General features: G+C 40.6%; 2 protein-coding genes across 3 annotated transcripts; both read left to right on the plus strand.

Moving 5' to 3' along the window:
• Positions 1 to 142: 142 nt before the first annotated feature.
• On the plus strand, positions 143 to 4,892 carry polr2g (RNA polymerase II subunit G). Its single transcript, XM_035407778.1, has 8 exons — positions 143 to 430; positions 1,613 to 1,722; positions 1,882 to 2,041; positions 2,887 to 2,937; positions 3,217 to 3,282; positions 3,557 to 3,628; positions 3,870 to 3,903; positions 4,274 to 4,892. Exons 1-8 carry the CDS (start codon positions 419 to 421, stop codon positions 4,285 to 4,287), a joined length of 519 nt encoding a protein of 172 aa, XP_035263669.1. The 5' UTR covers positions 143 to 418; the 3' UTR covers positions 4,288 to 4,892.
• Positions 4,893 to 6,364: 1,472 nt separating this feature from the next.
• On the plus strand, positions 6,365 to 17,506 carry eef1g (eukaryotic translation elongation factor 1 gamma). Of its 2 annotated transcripts, none has more exons than XM_035410249.1 (10): positions 6,365 to 6,461; positions 8,057 to 8,215; positions 8,367 to 8,430; positions 10,847 to 10,989; positions 12,251 to 12,394; positions 12,608 to 12,737; positions 13,143 to 13,359; positions 14,523 to 14,695; positions 14,824 to 14,948; positions 17,154 to 17,506. In XM_035410249.1, exons 1-10 carry the CDS (start codon positions 6,450 to 6,452, stop codon positions 17,310 to 17,312), a joined length of 1,326 nt encoding a protein of 441 aa, XP_035266140.1. In that variant the 5' UTR covers positions 6,365 to 6,449; the 3' UTR covers positions 17,313 to 17,506. The 2 variants fall into 2 exon arrangements, with proteins under 2 accessions (XP_035266140.1, XP_035266139.1); XM_035410248.1 differs by lacking the exon at positions 6,365 to 6,461 and adding an exon at positions 6,675 to 6,734.
• The last annotated feature ends 1,734 nt before the right edge of the window (positions 17,507 to 19,240 follow it).

A 19,240-nucleotide genomic window follows, 5' to 3' on the forward strand; every position in this document is an offset into this window, starting at 1 on the left:
CCGAGAAGGAACTTTTGGGGGGGTAAAATAAAGCCCCCGGAACTAAATTTAGACCCTAGTTCCTGCGGTGGAAACGCACTGAGTTCCTCAAAAGGTTCCTAGTTCCGGGGTAAAGTTCCTGCGGTGGAAACGCGGCTAAAGTCAGTGGAAGGAACCCATGGCTGAAAAATGCGAACTCACTTTCGTGTTTTAGGACTACAAACTGTAGCTTAGGGATATGACGAAACCCTCCCACTGACTTCTCCAGCCAGTAGCAATCAACCCACTGAACTGTATTGAATCCAGAGATTGAATCACGCTAAAAATACAGGAAGTCCTCTCTCTCTTCCTGCATTAGAGGCGGAGCTACCTGAAAAACATCTGAAACGTCGAATGGAAATTGCGTGCCCATTCATTTAAATCGTGGAAACAAGAAGATATGTTTTATCACGTAAGTTATTATAACAACGAGCGAAGATAGCAAAGTATTATCCTGTACCACAGCAAAGATTTCCAGTTCCGTAATCAACAACCGATTCATCCGCGAGAATTAGCTAGCCCGCTAGCAAAGCAAGCTACCGTATTTAGCCATGTGATTGTAACAGTCACAGTTTATCAATTGCTTTGTATTACAGCGTTGCTAGTTAGATGTGAATGTAACGGGGTAACACGTAGCTATATGTGTTGTTAGGTAGACTAAATAATTTCTTCGAATGTTTACGTTTTTCGAACTATGCTCATTAGACCATTATCCAAAGCATAGCCGGTAACGGAGGAGCAACATATTTTCGCAATAAGAATACCATTATGAATGAATCCACTCTGCTGAGATCCAGGCTAAAATATTTGGAATTATTGAAGTTGAGTGGGTGGATCCAATTGGATCAATTTTGAATCTGGATAGCTATGTATTTATGCACCATTTTTATCATCATCTTTCCCCCCAGAGATTATTTTTTGCAGAGAGACTATTACAGGCCTGTGCGCTTGACACATGTTGATTGATGCAGTAATTGTAGTCAGTATTTTGCAAAGCTGGAAGCATGGATAAAATTTTGTGGCCACACTTTTTTCTATGTCCTCCTTGCTAGGTGTGCATTTGAGCTGTATTTTGAAGTTTCACAGTCTTAATAAGCTATTGATAAACATATTCAGCTTATCTCAAATAGTTATGTATACTTGTTAAATGAGCTTGGTAATGAAGGTGGTAATATTCCAAGACTGCAATGTTCCATGTAAAGGTTCAGTTGGCACACTTTTTTTGGTATACAGCCATTGAAGAAGTTCCCCTTCTGGACCGTTTTACGTTATACATTGGTTTAAAAACATGTTAGATGGGTTTCATATGTAGTAACTCATTGACTCAAAATGTGCTTGTTGCTGAGTGTGCATTTCTGAATATGGCTAATAATGGGTGAGTGAGGTTTCATAACCCACATGGCTAGAGCTAGCATGTGCTATCAGTCAATACCTTGTTTGATCCAATTAGAAGGCACTGGCCTCCAAATGAAAAAACGACGATTGGTTCAAATTAGTGAACCAATGACACAATAATTGTTCCACCCAATTTGGGTTAATGAATCATCAGTCTCTCATCATTAGATATGGTGATCATTACCTCATTCATTCACAGATTTCTTTGGAGCATGAGATCTTGCTCCACCCACGCTATTTTGGCCCCAACCTGCTGAACACCGTTAAACAGAAGCTTTTCACAGAGGTGGAGGGAACGTGCACAGGAAAGTAAGTGATTATATGGGAGAATCACATGGACAAATCAGTTTTCTTAATGTTCTGCATAGGAAAAAGACAATGTGAAGAAAGTGCTTTGAAATATACAGTTTGCTGAGTGCAATTGTTTCAGAAACATAGACAGTGTATTGGCCGCAATGTGTGTTTCAGGTATGGCTTTGTCATTGCCGTGACAACCATTGACAACATAGGGGCAGGGGTCATCCAGCCAGGCAGGGGGTTCGTCCTTTATCCTGTCAAGTACAAGGCCATCGTCTTCCGCCCATTCAAAGGGGAAGTTGTGGATGCTGTGGTCACTCAAGTTAACAAGGTAAAGATGAAGTCTCACTCATTCGTTCTGAAATACCACTTACCAGTTTAGCATAATGGACTGAAAACTGGAATCTAAAATGGTTATTTTTCAACAGTGACCATACTGGCTGACACAGGACATAAATTAATGACATTTTTCTCTTATTTTTCTTTTTACAAATGAAAGTATTCTTTCTGCCAAGTAGATTATCAGCTTCTTAATCATGGATGTGATAGCACGTTTCACATTGGGGCTCCATAATATTTCATTGGCAAACAGTCATTTTACAGATAGTTGTCCAAAGTGAAACGTAAGGCATTTTAACACAACTACATCATAGCAGGTATCATGTATTAGTTTGCCTGTCAAAATTATGAAAAAGCACAAGTGGCAAACAAGTAGGAATCCAAGGCCTTAATTGAAACGTGGCATGAAAACAAGCACGGAACCTTCCAGACCCACAGCGCAACTCACTTCCGCAGACACATTTTAGCTGGCACCACCTGCGCATGCGTCCTACTAAACGAAGCACCACCTGCGCATGCGTCCGACTAAATGTCCATGAGTGAGTGACCACAATTTGCTACGCATAGCCCATGGTGGCAGTCCTGCCTGCGCGCCATGGGAAAAATAAAACGTGCTGGACCTACGCGTTGCTGCCTTGCACAGCCTTTATCGGGGGTCCAAAAGCATACGGAGCACAGTGTTATATATTCAGTACCTCATAGCATGTATTGTAAAAGATGCAAGATCTAGGGTTGTAGTTATGGGATAGCAAGTGGCACAGCAGTGATAAAAGCATCTCTCTTAAGACAGTGATAAATGGGAATTATATGTGTTCCTTTACCTTCTGTTTTGCCTAGGTTGGACTCTTCACAGAAATTGGTCCTATGTCTTGTTTCATTTCCCGCCATGTAAGTTATCCTTCCTATTTTAATTATTTTGTTCTTATTTTTTGATTCAGAAGTAATACATAAGCCAGAAGCTCTTCGGAAAGTGATTTGGTATATCAAACGGAGAAAACTACAGTACCTTTGCAGTGTATGTCTACTATCTAATTTTCTAAACATGACACTTTTTGATGAACCATGGGGATTTAATTTCATTTTTGATTTACATTTTGAAGCTTTAAAACATATCATCTATGATTTTTAACTTGCTGTGTCTCGTTATATTTATTTGTCTGCTTGCAGTCCATTCCATCAGAAATGGAGTTTGACCCAAACTCCAATCCTCCTTGCTATAAGACGCTTGATGAGGTAAGCCAGAAACTAGAAACCAGCCAAAGGAACCTGGGTACTGTGGTAACCTTCTTTTCTTCACATGATTTTGAAATAGTGAAGTGCTAATTTGTAGAATAGTTTTAAGTATTGTGAAAGTCAGTGGGGTCTTAGACTGGACCTGTTGATCTTTGTTGTAAAAGGACAATGTTTAAAGAATGTGTCATGGAGATGTCACTTGTGTTCTAAGACCATTTGATTTTGTGCAGTCAGTGGCCTATTTATATTTTGATAATGTGGTTTCTCCCTGTAGGACATTGTAATCCAGCAGGATGATGAAATCCGCTTGAAGATCGTGGGAACCCGAGTAGACAAGAATGACATTGTGAGTGCATTCTGTACCAAAACCAACAGTCAGGCAGCCCCAGGCTTGCTGATTTATCAGAGTGCTGGCTATGGCTATTTAGATTGCTCTCCTTGGATCATGCTACACCATTTTGATCAAATGACCTTCTGTCAATGCCTTTGAGTGTTTGTGCCTTTTGGAGTTGTCATCTCATGTATAAAACCTTTTTCAGTGCTAATCTCACTCTCCTTGATTTCTCCCTCTTGTTTTATTTGTACAGTTTGCTATTGGGTCTCTTATGGACGATTATCTGGGTAAGTCTTTATAGTCTTTCCTTGGTGGGTCTTTGCCCATAACATACATTTTGTTTATTTTACTGAAGTGTTCATGTTTTTTGCAAGAGTAATGTATTTTTTTACTGTTTGTTTTTGTCAGGCTTCAAATTATTGTAGCATGTTGGGCCATGTCCCTGTTACAAGCACGGAATGGGCAATAATAATGACAATACAGTAAATTATAGTTCAGCCAGTGTGGCTGTGGCGTAACTATTTAATGGTCGTAAAATAATTGGCAAGTAATTGTGTCTTTACTTAGTTATTTTGATATTTTGAGGAAAGTCACAGAAAAGTATTCTTTTTATTAAATCAATTTAAAGCATGTTTGACATCTGTTTTTTCTCTACAGGTCTGGTCAGCTGATTTTTTTTTTTATTTTTTTGATAAAGATGCTGGGAGATTTATATTTTTTATAAATCACTCAACACATGCGTTGAGAATTTAAGCAGGTTTTTATGCGTTCCTTCTCAGTAGGTACAAGTACATGTCTGTGAAGGTTCACCCCCTCCCTCCTACTCACTGGCCATGTAGTTCAAAGTGTGCACGTCTACAAGTGAGGGCAGGTTTAGTATTTGATTTGTTTTTGTGTACAGGTTCATGTAGGCCAATGTGTGTCCAGTCCACATGTGAAGGCAAGTTTACTATATGATTAGCTTTATACACGTGTCCTTATGGATGCTACAAAATTGACACAGGCAAGCACTGAAGCTGTTTCTCAGTGTATGAGTAGAATTAGGACTAAGTGCAAGATCTGAGTGTTTAAAGCAATAAGTTGGAATTTGTCATTGGTCAGTGTTCTAAGGAGTTTGTGGGTCGGGGCTCTCAGGCTGTATGCCTACAGAGCCAAAAGCATCCCCCCTCTGCATTACTAGATGGACAATATCGGCCTCTGTAAGTTTGATTTATGGTTTTGTAATTATTTTCAATAAAAATGTGACCACCACATGGAATAAAATTTTGCCTTCTGATGCTTCTTTTCAATGTCCTTGTCCCAAATCCAGTTCTTCATAGTTTTTTTGAAGACCAAGAGAAGCAGCCAGATTGTATGGAGGGATTGAGGGGTCCTGCTGTATTATATCTAATCCTAAAATTTCAATGTTTTCTTCATTTGGAATTACCTCTTTTCCTTTTCAGGAAGGTTGCTTCTAACTAAGCTAATCATGTCTGGCATGTAGGAGTATGCTTAGTTGTCCATTTTTTAATTAGAAGCTGTTTGTCCTCTGCTGCATTAATGATAACCACACTAAATGTTAACCACATTTTACTGGTTTTGATGGACAAGCAACAATGCGCTGCTAAGTGTGCCATACTGTGTTACATACAGTACGTGTTTTGTCTATATGTTGTCATTAATATCCAATTTATGCTTATTTTGTAAGTACTTGCATTATTGCTAATGGCCTGGACACTAACATCCAAACACACACAAGCATTTTGTTGTAACATAAGTTCTTAATTCATGCAACCTAATGATTTAGCTTACAGTTAACATCCCTTGCTTTCTGGACCTCCCATGATTCCCCAGGTCATCATGTTTAACAATTACATCTCTTTTTAAACTTCATGTTTAAGTAAGGGTAAAGTAAACAATGACATATGAAGACGTGCAATGTACACGTCCATTGGAGCCCAGCACGCGAAGAGAAAATGCACTGCTTCTCCCATGTTAAATGAATCAGCAGCTCACAATACAAATTCACTCAGGAACATTTAAATGTGGTGCATTGAAGATGTACTATACCTCTATAGATAAACATTTGCACAAATATAAATTCGTAGTCATTGATTAAGCAGACAATAAGGGAAATAGTCTTCATGAAACACAGAAGTTCCACCTTTTCTCAATATAAAGCAATTAATGTTAAACAATGTTTCATCATTGAAAACAAAATGGTTTGAAAAAGCTTCGCCACCAGTTTTTTGTGTGCTCTGATGACTGGAAGGACAAACTAGTGTGGGTGTAATTTGTAATATTTTCCTGATAATACACTATTTGTCAGGTATCTTGTATATCTCAGCCACGCATTAAATCGGTTATGAGCGTAGACAACTGAGTGTTCAAGTTACACCCACATTAGTAAACCGGCATCTTCTCATGAAAAACGCGTTGGAAGGTTTCATCACATTTTATTTTCTTGTTGTTTTGGGAAAGTTGGCAGATGCTGAAGCTTTGCTTGACTTGTTCTCTGCATGTTTTTTTCTTTATAACTCTTGACTTTTAAGAGAATGTGTATTTACGCTTTGAATTATGTAACCAATAAAGACTTGTATTATTCTAAAATCTTTTCGCATTTGACATGGAAAACAACGGGGATTGCGTAGGTTTTTTGTGTTGTCATATATTATGCAAGATTAGACTTCGTCAATCAAGTGATAATTACAGTGCATCCAATGATCAGTGGACGTTATACATTTATAGATAGCCCTTCCAGAAATCCATCCACGCCTTATTTCGTTTTGCGCGTGCCCGGTGGTCTATACGTCACAGCTGCGCGCCGCCCTTCCTCCTTTCTCTCGACCTGAAGATGGCGGCAGGGGTAAGTGAATGAGAAATATGGAATCAATGGCGATTTATTCATGTTAGGAATGAATATCCAATGCAAATCTGTCTCATCCGACCCCTCTCCTTTAAGCTTTGACCATGGTCTATTAACGTAGACCTATAATACCTTGTAGAAACTAATATTTCCATAACAGATTGGACCTAAGATGAAATATGTCTTGGCTGCGTTTCGGGAAAAGAACGTGTTTTAACGCACTCACAAATGCCACGTTTAAGGTTGTGTTCTAACGGGGGAGGTGGCTTTATGGTGAGGACTTGTCAAGCTGAAGTTTTTATTCTATATACCCAACTAGCTTAGACTGTCATTGGCTATATGTCCTGTTTGGGAATTGCGTCGTCAACTTAATATGCACATTGATACCGGGTTAGCGCTTATCCAGAAACGCTGCTTATGGTATTTGTAAACTGAATTGGGATGACAAACCAACCATCCCAACCCGATTTTAAGTTTTCAGTGTTTGCAAGCTAGCGGGCTGCTTTCAATAGCTGTAGCTAGCGGACTACTTGTCGCCTTGCTAACTATAGGGCTTCAAGTGAATGGAAAAACACGTCAGCTCAACCTATAACTAGCCAGAGGGCTAACGAGCTGGCAAGTTCAATTTAAAATTCAAGACCTGGAGGAACAAAGACCATTGCTAACGTTAGCTAGGTTGTTGTTCACCATGCAAAATCAGCCTTGCGTTTTCCGGCAAAAACTGATTTTAAGAGCCAAACCATGGACGACAGATTAAGGTGGAAGCCAACAAACAGTAGTTGTGTATGAAACTTTGCGGTGCGCCCTACGTTTATCCGGATCGATAAATATGCTGATCACCACTTCGATAAGGAGCCACGTAGGTTTTTCGGAGTGTCTCACAGGCAAGCTAACGTTAGGCTTGTGAATGCTTGCAAGGGAAGATGTATTGCTTAGCGGTTACGTTTCGTATTTTTCAGTATTAATACTTTGCTAGATTGATGGGAGCGCAATAAAGAAAAGTCAAAGGTGTAAATGAACCCTGTCAGGCCTTCTAGCCGAATCTGCCGCATCACTGCTTGGCTTGCTAGTTTGATTCCATTGCTGCGCATTGCTTTCTCTTCTTCAGGAGCCTTTATATAGCGTGAGGAGCTTGGTGGGAAACTAGCTAATTAAAAATGTTATGCATTGCAAGGTGGCTGTTCCTCTTATTTGAGTCTTAGAGTGAAATTGAATTTGGTACTCTACAGTACACCTGATATACCCAAATGGAGTAATATAATTTTAGAGGTCCTTACCTGTAAATGTATCATCAGTGTTATGCCTGTATTGTTACTATTGTATGCTACTATATGTATTGCATGCAAACTGACTAATGCCTGAGTGGGCAGGGCCAATAAAAGGATGAGGCATACGTGTGGTTATAGCTTGCTGTATAGCATTGCGTATAATGACTCTGTTAAACCTTTTTCCATGAAAACCCACTAACTTCTCACTCTGCTTTAAATTCTGCACCTCACTATTCCCTTGGAAATGTATAATGTGATGCTACTCATTTGTCAACCCTTGCTTTTTCAACATGGAATCCTATGGCCTGAACATCCTCTCTTACACAGACACTCTACACATACCCAGAGAACTGGAGAGCCTTCAAGGCTCAGATTGCGGCGCAGTACAGCGGTGCCCACCTGAAAGTGGCCAGTACGGCCCCTGCCTTCACCTTTGGACAGACAAACCGCACCCCTGCCTTTCTCAACAACTTCCCCCTGGGCAAGGTAGGTGATCTGTTTTACTATTGCATTTCAATTTCTGTGGTTTTGTATCCAGCTGGTAATTAAAATGGGGTTCACAGGACATTTAAATTGAAAGGTTACCTGGTATGTCTAAACAATTTTGTGCTTCTCTCTCTCTCAAACCCCTTCCCAGGTTCCGGCTTTCCAGGGTGATGATGGTTTTTGTCTGTTTGAGAGCAACGCCATTGCTTATTATCGTAAGTGGCGTCTTCTGTTGGCTACATCCTTTGGTCATGGTTTAAAAACAAGGCAGAATATACAGACTTGGGGTAAAACCTGTCAACCTTTACATGAAAGTTTATATGCACACTAAAGCAATGTATGTCAGGTGCTTACACAAAACATTTTGTTTGTTAAAACTGTTGTTGAAGGTGGGAAAATTGCACATTGTTCGGTCCTGTGAACTGGGGCATGGTGCTTCCAAAACTTTTGGCGGTGCACAAACTCAAACAAAATGTGGATGGTTTATGTCCATCCATCTGTTATCCAACACACCTATTCCTAGGCTGGGTTGCTGGGTCCTATGCCAACATGCATTGGGTGAGAGGCAAGAATACACCCTAGACAGGTTGCCAATCCATTGCAGGGCACTCGGACACTCATACCTAGGGGCAGTTTAACTCTCCCATTAACCTAACCTCATCCCTCACTCTCTCACAGACTCGGTTCTCTGTTACAATTGCAATGACATTAAGGTCAGAAAAAAAAAATAGGCAAAAAAGAGGAAGCCAAGTGCAGCCTCAGCAACCTAGTTTCTCTAAAAACCCCTGTCCTGTCACATTCGCTAACTAGCTACCTAAACAAGATAACATTATTTGACTAGCAATGATGCTAAGCTGCTAATATCTAGCTACAGTAGCCTAGCAACTGAAGAAAACGGCTAGAAAACTTGCTGCCTCATGTGAATTCACAGCACTGATCTTCCAGGCTTTTCATACAAGTTTGAGACACTTCTACTTGGTCATTAAACATACCCCAAACCCAAACTTCAAACTGTCATATTGTTGTATTCATTTTGTCATGTTGTGCTTCACAACATGACATCACTGATCGCTTTTTATTGACATCACTGATCGCTTTTTAAAAACCATTTTCTCATTTTTCATGTATTTGCAACGACTGGAGAACTAGTCCGAATTTCCTGGTTTTCCAGGATACTTGTTAACACCAATCTAGCAAACCACTGGGCTAGGAGGGCGGTAACTACTGTGCCAGAAAGATAATTTTACTAACTAGATAACCCGCAATTAAGCTAACTTTCCCAAAGGGAACCAAAAGATGACAATGTATTTTTGCTCGTTTGTAAACCATGAATTACTTGTATTCGCCACTGCCTGGCTGAACTGCCTCAACATGCTCCACGAATCGGGTACCAACAAATATGTTAAGATGTCATTATGGTCCATGTATACCCATTTTAGGTAATATCTTGTGACTGTTGGGTCATCTTTGATGCCAGCTGACTCAAGGGAGGAACTAGCAACATGGGGAAAGGAGATTTATCTTTTACCGAAGTATCTTCTCAGTCATATTTTGGAGCATACTTCAGACTCCTATAATCTGAGATCATCATGCATAGATATTACAAAGTAAAAATAAATGAAAATGTCCATCTGAGAGAGGCCAAAAAATATGAGGAGACTGAATGGACCTGGCGTCACTGCTAGTGAATACTAATAATGCTGGTAAAATACGTTTGGTCATCAGTCATCGATGCAATTGTGAAAAATTGGTGTACTGTAAACTGACCCCAGGTGATTAAGCTTTATTGCTCATGGTACCCTATGCAAGAGTTGATGCTGCTACCTCTTGGTGTCTGCTTAATTGGGCTATTAGGCTCAATGTTGTCTGCCATCATTCTTTGGTAGTTACTACTTGTATTTGTCATTGTGTGTTCACAAATAAATTACCCTTTATATAATGGCAAAGGAGCATCTGGTGCTTATGTTCTGATCACAGAACACTTGTGGAAACACCGCACATCATATTATGAACTACTGGAATAAAGATTTTGTACGTATGTCAGAGCCACAGACCTCATTCTACAGTCACTGGCCACATTCAAGTACCGGTGCAGTGTGTTTCTTTAGGGCACTACAAGGAGGTGGTTTTGGTTTTTATTGAATTTTCATTAGTGTACCTGCACCAGTATACATTGTACCAGAAATCATCTTTCCTACCCTCTGCTGCTGTGAGCAGGTGATGATATGCTACTGTGTGTTGTAATAGTGGTAACCACCTCACAAGTGATGCAGAGCTGTTGTCACCTGTTTATTACAAAATGGTTTGTGGTTCATAGAGAAGCCACTAGAGGGCATGCACTTTCATCACTCAGCAGAATAAAAATAGACCTAAAATTCTTGTTGGTCCTGTTTGCCTACATTAAACATTTTGTCCCTCATGCAAACCTAGGTATACACTGTACCTGTAAGATATGTGAAAGTGACAAAAATGCCTTCTATGCTTCTATAGCTAAATCCAGTCTAGGTTCAATGGCCCCTTTGTGTTTCAAGTCTGCTCGTGCATTAGGTCTCCGCATGAAGGTGCTTTGAAGGCAGGACTGCAGAACGGTCTCTTCTTTAATGGCTCACTCTGCCCTCCCTGTCTCTGCAGTGAGCAGCGATGCCCTGCGTGGTAGCACTCCTCAGGACAGCGCCCAGGTATTGCAGTGGGTGAGCTTTGCTGACTCTGAGATCATCCCCCCAGCCAGCGCCTGGGTCTTCCCCACCCTTGGCATCATGCAGTTCAACAAACAGGTCTGTGCTCGCTCTCCTGCTGCCTGTCAGGTGGCTGTGTATTTCTTCTGTTTCCTCTATAGTTAACGTGGAATTGGCTTGACAACTGAAAATCTGTTCGCTAATTTGCATGCAGTGCAGTTTCTATTAAGTTTTTTATTGTATTTTCAAACCAATAAGAGAATGCTCAGAAGGTTGCCATGGTACCTCAGGAAGCAAATTCATGGTTTATGTGCACAAAGAGTTGATTCTTTTTGTGTGGCACTCTTGTTCTTATAGGTTGGAATCCTGCAGGTTTCTTTCGCATGGCGACTTGAGTCCTTGTACTTGAGTCCTTCAGACCTAGTATTTATCAGGTTTCTCAGGCAGGTTTTATTCAGTAAGTCTTAGACAAGCAAGATGACAAAAAGTTTTACTAAGATAAGTAGGCTTGGACTACTGGGAGCAGCTAAGTAATGTTTGCATATACTGTGTAATGATATTTGTTTAGTGACATGTGAGCAGTCATGAATCATGTTGCTCTGTAGGCATATGGATATGGTCCCTTTAAAAATTGGGATTGGTCTGTAATCATTACCTGCCAGAATTAGGCTACTGAATATTTGCCAAAAATGAGCATTCTTGAGTACACCATCGAGGAAAATGTTATTTTTTATTTTAGATTCTTTCTAATGTGCAGACACTTTGTATGCTCTCAAATGTTATGATTTGGCTGTGTGCGTTTTCTCATAATCATTTTGTCCTTGGAGCATGTGCAAACAAGTGGCTGTGAAATTTCTAGTCTCCCACACCCCACCCCAAGGCCTTTCCCTTTGTATTGCATCATCCCTTTACACCACACTTCTGTCACTGTTCAGATTTAAACCTTTTGCTGTTTTCTCATTCTTGGTGTGTTATATAATTGGCAAAGGTTGTAACAGATGAAAAATAACCAGTTTGCTTTAAGGCAGCCCCTGACATGCTCAACGAATGACTGGCAAGCCAATAACTAATATACAGTCAGTGCTACACGTTTTACAGCTTTTTTCTCTTCTCCTTCTCAGATAATGAAACCTGTTCCTTCCATTTGTCATTTGAAAAGTATCTGACGGCCACATTCGGCTTTGAACCAGGAAGACTAGAATTGCATGCATACAAAAGCTTTAGGTATTTTACTTGAGGCCTAAAGATAAATTTTGCTCCAGATATCTAAATTGATATTTTCTCAAGGACCAATATTTTGTTTAATAGTAATTGTCTAATAATTGCCTTAATTTAACAATGCCATTTTCCTGTGCCGCAGGCCACAGAACAGGCCAAGGAGGAAGTGAAGCGGGTGCTCACCGTCCTGCATCAGCACTTGAACACCCACACCTTCCTGGTGGGGGAAAGGGTCAGCCTGGCAGACATCTCTGTGGTGTGCTCTCTGCTGTGGCTCTACAAACAGGTCAGTTACACCCGTTTCACACTCGTAGGTCAACACAAAGCTTCAGGCACCTGTCACCTAACGTAACGTAGGAGCCCACACACAAGGGTTTTTAAAAAATTTTTTTTATTTTTTTTTTATTTATTTTTTTATAAACGATCCATAGATTTTCTGTATGGAAGTGGGTAAGCTGAACTATGGTGTCCCCCCCCCCCCCCCCCGCTGCTCCCCCAGGTTCTGGACCCTTCATTCCGTCAGCCCTTCCCCAATGTGACACGCTGGTTTGTGACCTGCATCAATCAGCCCCAGTTTAAAGCTGTCTTGGGGGAAGTCAAGCTCTGCGAAAAGATGGCTCAGTTTGATGGTGAGTATTTAGATGGGGCAGGGCTGTGCAGAAGAGGCCTGTTTTACATTCAGTCCTGTTAGAAATGGGGCTCCAGTCCATTATATTTCTCTGGGTTCCGACCACCTTTGTACCTAACGTACAGAAATCTGGTTCAAATGGACTAATGAGTTAAGTTACAAGGTGACTCTAAAAGGGAAGTTAAATTCAGCAGTGGATTCTTGATTTGACTTGGACATATCTTAGTTATCTAATTTCATGTATTGAAAATAGTTAATATACATGTTTTAATTTTGTGGCGAGGTTTGCGGCAGGACTTGATGGACAAGTTGCGTCCTCTTGTGTTTCTAAGTTCTTTAAAACTGAAATAATTGATTTAAAGAAAAAAATGTAAGTCAAGCAGTTGAACTTCACTTCTTTCTCCAGCCAAGAAGTTTGCTGAAATGCAGCCCAAGAAAGATGCCCCTAAGAAGGAGAAGGGAGGCAAGGAGGGAGGCAAACCGCAAGAGAAGAAGGAAAAGAAGGAGAAGAAGGAGGAGAAGAAGGCTCCTGCCCCAGCTCCAGAGGAGGACATGGACGAGTGTGAGGCTGCCCTGGCTTCAGAGCCCAAAGCCAAGGACCCTTTTGCACATCTGACCAAGAGGTAAAACCCAGCCCAACTCCTCTTTCCCTGCACACTTTGCCAAAGACCATCCACACTAGGGGTGATAAGGTATAAATGAGCATCAGGTTCCCCTTCTGTCCCTCCAGTGGTTATCTATCTGCTCACATTCAAAGCTTAGGTCTTAGCCTCTCGCTGTAGCTAAAGGGACAGTTTTGTTGTATTTACAAAAGATCAGACCCTCCATGCCTTCCAGACCCCTCTGGTCTGCTACTTTTGGGTGTCTGACCCATCCCCCCAACGTGCCTGCACTTCCTCCTGTTCGTTCTTGTCCCTGGTGGTGAAATGAGATTTCCACTGCTGTCAGGACAGAGAAGACTGCAGACGCACCTCTCCAGATTGAACCATAGGTCCCCTGACTCCCCCTTAGATACATTTTAGTTTTTTCCTTTTCTTTCTTTTGATGATATTTTGGATAATGTTATAGGCATAGCTGTATAAAGACAGTTTATTTGTACTGTGGTACTTTCGTTTGTTACAGTGCAAATTGCTGTTAGGTTAACAGTGATTTTAAATGGGCCTATGTGCCTTCTTGGTGACACTGCAACTTTTAAGTTTAGTTTACTACCAGTTGGTTAAACAGCTGCTGCCACAACTGCTCTGATTCTTTAAATAAAATTTGAAAAAAGGCTGTCCAAATACTATTTGAGTAGAAAGTATGCAAATAAAAATCATTCACCTCCTTAGTTAAGATGGATTCTGTCAAGATTTGTTGTTTTTCCAGGGCGTTCCACCATCATGCTATGTTCTGAGATGTGCCTACAGTGTTATAGATTTAAATAATCAGAACGACAGAGACAAAGTTTCTATAGGCTAATCAAGTGGTCGGCGCACTTTGCTAATATGTAAAACTTCTCCCTGATGTGCTGATGTTCCATTTTTTCCCTTCAGAAAGGGAAATGATTGAGCACAATCAGGACCTCGTAGAATAAGGGGTTGGGAGGAAGGCAGGCAGGCTGTAGTTGACCTAGTTATTTTCTAGAGAATAACTAGTCTGGTGTACATCAGAAATCTTTAAGTACAGAGACCCGGAGGTCTGGAAAAATCAGAAAATGAATTTACATTTCCACCATTTTGGTCGTTGTCCATGTGGTGCAGCCCATCACCAATATATTGATGTGTGTACTGTCTTCCCATCCATCCAGTCCATTTGTATTGGATGAGTTCAAGCGCAAGTATTCCAACGAAGATACACTGACTGTGGCTCTGCCCCACTTCTGGGAGCACTTTGACCGTGAGGGTTACTCCATCTGGTATGGGGAATACCGCTACCCCGAAGAACTGGCCATGACGTTCATGAGCTGCAACCTGATCACAGGTGAGCCTGAAATCTCGCGTGGGCATGCCATAGAGCCTGTGACCCTTTCCCTGATTGGCGCCCAGTAGAGAGCTGTCCTCTTTTTAATTAAATATTCTTGCCTCCTTTCCTCCAACCTCTCCCATCAGGAATGTTCCAGAGACTGGACAAACTGCGCAAGAACGCTTTCGCCAGCGTCATCCTCTTCGGCTCGAACAACGACAGCAGCATCTCTGGCATCTGGGTGTTCAGAGGACAGGATCTGGCTTTCACGGTATGTGGTTCCTTTCTGGAACTTTCCTGTCATTCCCACGTTGTTTGCATGTCAGCACAGGCTGCAAAGGATGCACTGAACACAGTTCCCAAAGAGCCCTCTATATCCCACTTCTTCCAAACCTCTTCTCAGTTGATCCAGTTATTTAATTAGCTGTGCGCATTTACACAAGGGATGCATGGTAATATTGGGGTCAATGATATGGGCCAAAAATAGCTCTAAACAAGTGTATTGATATAGGCTGCAAACCTAAGATTATGGTTCATATGACAATGCAACATACAGTTCATGTGCCAGCGGGGATGCATTTGATTTGCCCCTGAAGCTGTGAATAACATTTTGTTACCGTTATATTAAATTTTTTTCCTTCACTGTATGCACACTGGGGTGCGAAAGTGAATGCAGGATGCTGTATAAATGTAATTATGATAAGACTATTACAAAAGCAGCGGGGCTCCTATCATTAAAGTCAGGAGTTTATTAGGAAAATGTCAAATTTAGATGCGAATGAACAAGGGGTGAATTTACCCATGCATGCTGATCCTGGTTGCAGGTTGGTATTTAAGTGTAGTCACAAGAAGAGAAAATTGGAATTACTTGAATTGTTTCCCCAACCACAATTCACCAAGCCTTTAGACGGTGGAATGAGATTTCTCAATTTGAGGAAATACTGGTTAAATGTGACATTCAGATGGCTTTTGACATCACCATGTAGTTCAGTACAGTTATATTTTTTGAGCAGCTTGTCCATTAACGCAATATCAGGGACTGCCTCGGTAATGGTGCCAAGTGACTTATTAGACACATTTGGTAATCATGATGTAAACACGTAGCTAAGAGCAAGGTGGAAAGAAAGTCATTAAGAAATCAAGTCTGCCCCCTTCAAACAAAAAGACAAATTATAGAATAACTTCTATTTGACAAGGCAGAATCTTTGAGGTTTTTTGGTGTGTGCTAAAATAAAATTTTAGCAGACACCAAAAAACACACACCATTTCCCAGTAAAAGTAAAGATTGCCTGCTGAACACGGTCAATTGTCGGCGTTTCTGTTGCATATTAGGTAAGTGTGCTGTGTCATTTAATATTTATGTATTTAATATACTGAATCATTTTGTTTAATATCAGAAACTGTAAATGACTTGTTACGCTTTCATGGTGTAATAGAAAGAATACACCTACAACCAGTTAAGTGAGGTAAATTGCCTTTAAACCACACGTAATGTCACTTAAATTGAAATGAAAATATGATGCTTTAGGTATTGACAGGTTAATTTGAATTATTTGGTTACTAGCACAACGCATAGAACCATCAGTTAATATATTCATGCTTATGACTTTGCTGCTTATTTGCTTTGACAAAGTTTATTTTTTAAAATACAGTTCTGGTCAATGTTGTGTATCTATAAGAGCTCCCAGTACAATAGCAGTGGGAGTTCCTAGAATGAGCCTCATTCAGCTGGCCTATTATCTGTGACACGAAGGGTATTTCCCAGTTAAGCTTGTGCAAATGAATATTTAAAAAAATAAGATTCCTAGCAGCACTGATTTGAAAACTGAACCTTTGGTTCACCTATATCCTGTTAATACCCACTATACTTTAATATAAGGTTTTTTCCCTGTACCAAGCCTTTATCAAAAATGGATTACTTGTAAAGTACGGTGAGACACAACAGTTGAGTGCCACATTCTTTTTGTGAATGCTGTTATAATTGGCTGGATCAGGGCCAGTTGTGAACTGCCTATAAAATAATTATAGGTGTTAAAATAGATTTTAGATTTGTATTATGAATAACCTATGGTGTGATGAACATCTATTTGCTGGATGTTGAGGACAATGGTAAATCTTGGGAAACCTCAATCACCTTATTACTTCTGTGGTCAGAAACCCAGGTCTTTCTTTTTTCACCCTCCTACCACTACCCAAGATTTTCTTATTTTCAACCACTTCTTTCCTATGAGTGCTGTTAATTTATGCTCTAGCCCTAATCATGACCTTGTATTAATGCCTCTCTTGGTATGGTGCTTAGGCATGTGTGTCCACAGAACCTCAACAAATTATTTTTTAAATGATCACTTGGGGTTCTGTGAGTCAGTGTTTGTCTCTGTGCTGGTGTTTGACTTACCTTATTGTTGTGCACTGTATTAAGTTTCTGTGGGTGTAATAGTCTTCTAAGCAAGGGCTTATGTGAACCCTCTCTCCTCAGCTTTCTGAAGATTGGCAGATTGACTATGAGTCATATGAGTGGCGTAAGCTGGATGTGGACAGCGACGAGTGCAAGACCATGGTGAAAGAGTACTTTGCATGGGAGGGAGAGTTCAAACATGTAGGCAAGCCTTTCAACCAGGGCAAAGTCTTCAAGTGAGAGGGCCCTGTGTTTCTCTGTTACTCCTATCCCAGTATCCATCAACACCTCCATCTAAGGACATGCATCCACCAAATAGCCCATCGCGACCAGGGGAAGTGGGGAGGGGGGTGTCTACTGATACCGGAGACGGCTGTGTAGCACCAAAGGATGTTTGCCTAAAGAAATAAAAAACAATATTTTCAAGAACCGTATAATTTTTGGATTTGTTTTTGTTTAGCAAATTTATGGCAGACCATATTATGTCTGAATGTAGCCACTTCAATGTCTTTGAGGATGGTATTTCCCTACAGTCTTGTGGGTGGGTTCTCTTGTGCCTTCAGTAACACACCCACGTGTACCCAACTTCAAAGCCTTCAGCGCTGAAGACAAAGGCCCCCTTTTTAGTCTAACTGCAGTGTGCTTTGTCTGACTTGACTCATGAAATTAAGCCAGTATTCTTTTTTTGTTACAAGAACAAAATGTTTAATTTTGGCTGCAGGTAAACTGCTGTACATAAAATGAAAATAATGCGTTATGGAGAAGTTACTTAAAGCTGCGGATGAACTGCATTGCAGTTAGACGTAATCTAGGTTAAAGCTAAACTTTTGAATGTCTATCCTGTCTTTGCAATGTGTTGGATCGTTGAAGTCAGTCAAAGTTAATTTTCCCATATTTTTTTCTAATTTAAATGTCCAGTATAATTTATAGCTTGTCCATCATACTCGGAAAACAATAAATCAAAATATACAGTTGTGTGACAGTGATTTGCTCTGGCCTACTATATCACATTTTGGGGGATAAAAATTAGGTTTACTGTGAAGTTGCACAGCTTTCTAATGAATTCTAGCAGGGCTTTGCAATGAATTGATACAAATTCATGACGTACTATTTTCGTATTTATATTCAACATTTGCACATGACCAGTGAACATTTGACCAGTGTTTTATCTGAAGGATTGCTCTATTTTCATTTGACTGTTGAGAGAAATGGCTGTATGCAGTTGGATCATGTATTATTTTCTAAAATGGCCTCATTCCCTTTTATTCTAACCAAGCAAACGAATAGCAGTGACTTGGTATGCATACACGTAATTTAGGAAATGGTTACAGCGTGTACTGTGAGGCAACAAAATGGCTGCTCTCTTGCCTCTCCCGAGGAACACGCAGTTCTCGATATGGGGGCGGGTATTGAGTAGTTCTCTTGATTGTCCACTAGAGGGTGGGCATATGCTTAAAATTGGGTCAGGAGACCAGAGAGGCTTTTCAAAATGGTGAGGCAATTGCTTGCCAAGAAAGTTTTGCCAATAGTGTGCTGTACTAACATGTTAGATTCAAAATGGACGTTTGTCTCTTAAATGGCTCCAGTGAAAACCGGTAATACAGTGCCTGGGGGTATTTTATATTTTGCTTTGTTCTTACTACCTGAAATGCAGTATGCATTAAGCTGTTTGTAATCCGGAGTTGCAAATTGCAGGTAAAACAGAGTTGAAGAGTCAACTAGGTCATAAAAATAAAAAATACTTAACCTGCAGTATATTTGATTACCTTGACTATCTCCAGCTGGAAGTAGCGCCCTGTTTCACAGAGTGACAACAAACAAATTTCATTGTAGTCAGCAGCGTTTCAAAAATTGTTGAACCTAACAACGACAGTAGGATGGTTGGGTGTGGAGAACAACCAGTCCATCAGAAATTCTAGCTTCTAAGATAAGGGCTAATCTGGACCTGTGAAATAACCTCTACATGCGGGAGTGCTCTCTTTGTCCTCAGTCCACTAGTCTTCGCTTGTCGGCATGTTGATCAGCCGACACCTTAGAGAAGCACAGGGAAGGTACCCTCTGCTTAAGTGACTGCATATCCATACCAATGGCTGTTTAAGTTTGATGGCATGTTTTCCTAGGTGGTCCACACTTTAAAGGCCTCTAGAGGGCAGTGGGCAGTAAAACTG

This window comes from Anguilla anguilla, chromosome 3, assembly GCF_013347855.1.
Source record: "Anguilla anguilla isolate fAngAng1 chromosome 3, fAngAng1.pri, whole genome shotgun sequence".
Taxonomy (NCBI): domain Eukaryota; kingdom Metazoa; phylum Chordata; class Actinopteri; order Anguilliformes; family Anguillidae; genus Anguilla; species Anguilla anguilla.

What these genes read in the sequence shown, in the direction of transcription:
- polr2g (XM_035407778.1), top strand. An exon ending in CTTGTTTCATTTCCCGCCAT is followed by an intron (nt 2,938 to 3,216) that starts GTAAGTTATCCT and finishes GTCTGCTTGCAG; the next exon opens with TCCATTCCATCAGAAATGGA. An exon ending in GCTATAAGACGCTTGATGAG is followed by an intron (nt 3,283 to 3,556) that starts GTAAGCCAGAAA and finishes TTCTCCCTGTAG; the next exon opens with GACATTGTAATCCAGCAGGA.
- eef1g (XM_035410248.1), top strand. Translation starts at nt 6,690, where the DNA reads ATGCCACGTTTAAGGTTGTGTTCTAACGGGGGAGGTGGCTTTATG. An exon ending in GAGCTGCAACCTGATCACAG is followed by an intron (nt 14,696 to 14,823) that starts GTGAGCCTGAAA and finishes CTCTCCCATCAG; the next exon opens with GAATGTTCCAGAGACTGGAC. An exon ending in GACAGGATCTGGCTTTCACG is followed by an intron (nt 14,949 to 17,153) that starts GTATGTGGTTCC and finishes CTCTCTCCTCAG; the next exon opens with CTTTCTGAAGATTGGCAGAT.